General features: G+C 42.8%; 1 protein-coding gene across 2 annotated transcripts in view; it reads left to right on the top strand.

Annotated features, from left to right (window-relative positions):
• Nucleotides 1-2,500, top strand: part of LOC113819660 (cytosolic carboxypeptidase 2) — a gene marked incomplete at its 5' end in the record, with an annotated part of 20,012 nt that overhangs the window by 10,475 nt on the left and 7,037 nt on the right. The window contains 3 exon segments of one of the 2 annotated variants that reach the window (XM_070130606.1): nucleotides 204-283; nucleotides 828-945; nucleotides 1,175-1,663. In XM_070130606.1, coding sequence (XP_069986707.1) covers nucleotides 204-283; nucleotides 828-945; nucleotides 1,175-1,663 — 687 coding nt within the window. 2 annotated transcript variants of the gene reach the window in all.

Raw genomic sequence — 2,500 nt, 5'->3', positions numbered from 1 at the left:
TTCCTAAATCTCACATATCCTTCAGAGTTGAGGTAACTGACACTTTTTTATCCCTTTCTTTTGCAAACGTGGACAATTTTGGGTAAGTAAACCTTGGAAAAAGTTGATAAGATTCGCTCTAGGTTTTGATTAAAATTCATTCACATACAGACAAAAAGATAAATCATTCTCTAAACCGGACAATTCCCATTCCAGACGAGCAGGAGAAATTAAGGAATAAATTATGGTCTCGTCTAATCAAGAAAGGATCGAGTGCTGACGAACCCGCCTCCATTGACTTCAGGTAGAGGTTTATCTTGGTATATTTGGCTCTCCTTTTACTCGATTACGTAGTCTATTGATGAGAGAGAGAGGGAGAGAGAGTGTGTGTGTGTGTGTGTGTGTGCATGTGTGTGTGTGTGTATGTGTGTGTGCGTGTGTGTGTGTGTGTGTGTGTGTGTGTGTGTGTGTGTGTGTGTGTGTGTGTGTGTGTGTGTGTGTGTGTGTGTGTGTGTGTGTGTGTGTGTGTGTGTGTGTGTGTGATTAAGACAAGAGTGATTTAAAGTATGAGATCACGTCACTAAAGAAGGAAAGATTGTGTTCATAAGTATAATATTTAGTGGGATATTTTGTGATTGAAGGAGGAGTCATTTATAGATTTAATACAGAGTCAAAGAAAACAATAATTGTATATGTAACACAGCTCGAATAGTAATCAAAATTGTAAATCTGAGTAATTCAATGAATAAGCATCTCAAGTACAAGACTGAGTGACCATATCATATCATCTAATTTACATCAAGTATAAAGTGCCCCCGAGTAACTTCCTCCCCGCGCTGCTGTTCCAGTGAAACGAACTCGAGCAGCGGGGAGTCGGACCGGCAGACGACGCCCGTGAGGATGCGGAAGAAGAAGGTGCAGAGGCACCCCCGGCGGAAGGGGGCCGGGAGGCAAAGCGTCGCTCAGGTTGTTGATAAAGTTACATCTCAGATGAAAATGGTAGAGTACACTCGCTTTTCATGGAGGATTTTTTTCGGTGTGTGCTGCCATACAGTCTTTGATGATGTATAGTATCTGATTTAGACTCAGATCACTAGTTTTACTATTTTCTTTACTTGGCCACTACGTCACGGCCTTCTCCCTTGCTGAACAAATGAACTTTTCTCTCGCTCTTTCCGCTCGCGCTGCCTCGCAGGAGAAAGCAGAGCGCAGACCCAAGGGCCTGCACCACAGCCGCTCCGGTTCCTCGGGCTCCCCCTCGACCAGCTGCAGGGACTCGCTTCCGGCGCACGGCGACCGGGTCAGTGGTAAAGGCGCAGGCGGTGCGGCGGAGGAATCCGGCCTGGACAGCGCCCCCTACAAGGCTGCAACAGACACCAAGCCGTGCCTTAAAAAGCTCTCAGAGAGACCTACAACCTCCAACAGTGTGCTTGACCTCAGCTCAGGACGTACAAGCCTTAGACCAACCCAGTACAAGCTAGAGGAAGCTTTGCCCACGCCCTGCTCTGCCCCCCCACTGCGCAGGTCCAGTCACAGCCTGATCCGTCCCACCCATTCCTCTTCTGCCCCCCGGGAGGCTTCCATCTCCCCCGTCCCGCCAGAGAAACCCACCACTGGCTCTGTGAACGAGACCTTAGTACACAGACTCATCAGCAACCATAAACACAAGGATCCTATTCACAGTGTACGTCCGCCACAATGTCCAGTGAAAAACAACTTTGCCCACAGGGGTGGAAATATAGTCATCTTAATCTTCTTGCAACATACTTCTTTTTTACTTTGTTTTTGTCTGTAATAATATCTCACCCTTTAAACTCTTTTCTCTAAGTAAATAACCATTCATTTAAATACGGACTTATCCTCTAACCATTTAAAAGATATATATATCAAAAAAGCAAATTAAAAGATATCTGACTGCACCACCATTCCCCCCCAAAAATTATTCTGAACTCTCGCCACCCCTGAAGTCACACGCTCCTGTTCCAGCATCCTGATTACCTTGTTGATCCTTCCGTGATTAGTTTGAAGTAGAAGCTAGTGCAATGACCCTGTAATGCTCCTTGTATCTCTAAAGTACATGCTAGTAATATTTCTCCCTGAAGCAGTAATCCTAGATCTCTTTAAAAATTACCTCCTGGATATCGGTAGTAAAATGTAATAACACTTTTTCACCATTTCAGACGTAAAACGTGAATTTGGAAGTAGCTTGAACGAATTCGGTCTAATCTGACTAAGAATAGAGAAAAAAATACTCTGGAAGAAATCAATAAACTTTGCAAATAAAAAAATGGATGTCTTGAAAAGATAAAGCATATCTTGTGATATGAAGATATACTTTGTAAAAAAAGAATTATCTTAGAAGGCAGTTTCATATTTGATTTTTGCAAAGGTCTTTGATAAAATAACAAAATTCTTTAAATACATAAGAGTTAAAAGTATGAATATGGTCTGTTAAATGTCAGTTGTTATTCCCTTTTGCAATATAAAGTCCATTTTCGGTTTATCATTTGCACATAAGTCT

This window comes from Penaeus vannamei, chromosome 15, assembly GCF_042767895.1.
Source record: "Penaeus vannamei isolate JL-2024 chromosome 15, ASM4276789v1, whole genome shotgun sequence".
Classification (NCBI taxonomy): Eukaryota; Metazoa; Arthropoda; class Malacostraca; order Decapoda; family Penaeidae; genus Penaeus; species Penaeus vannamei.
The sequence above is the reverse complement of the archived record's forward strand: the minus strand, read 5'-3'. Positions and strand labels throughout refer to the sequence as shown.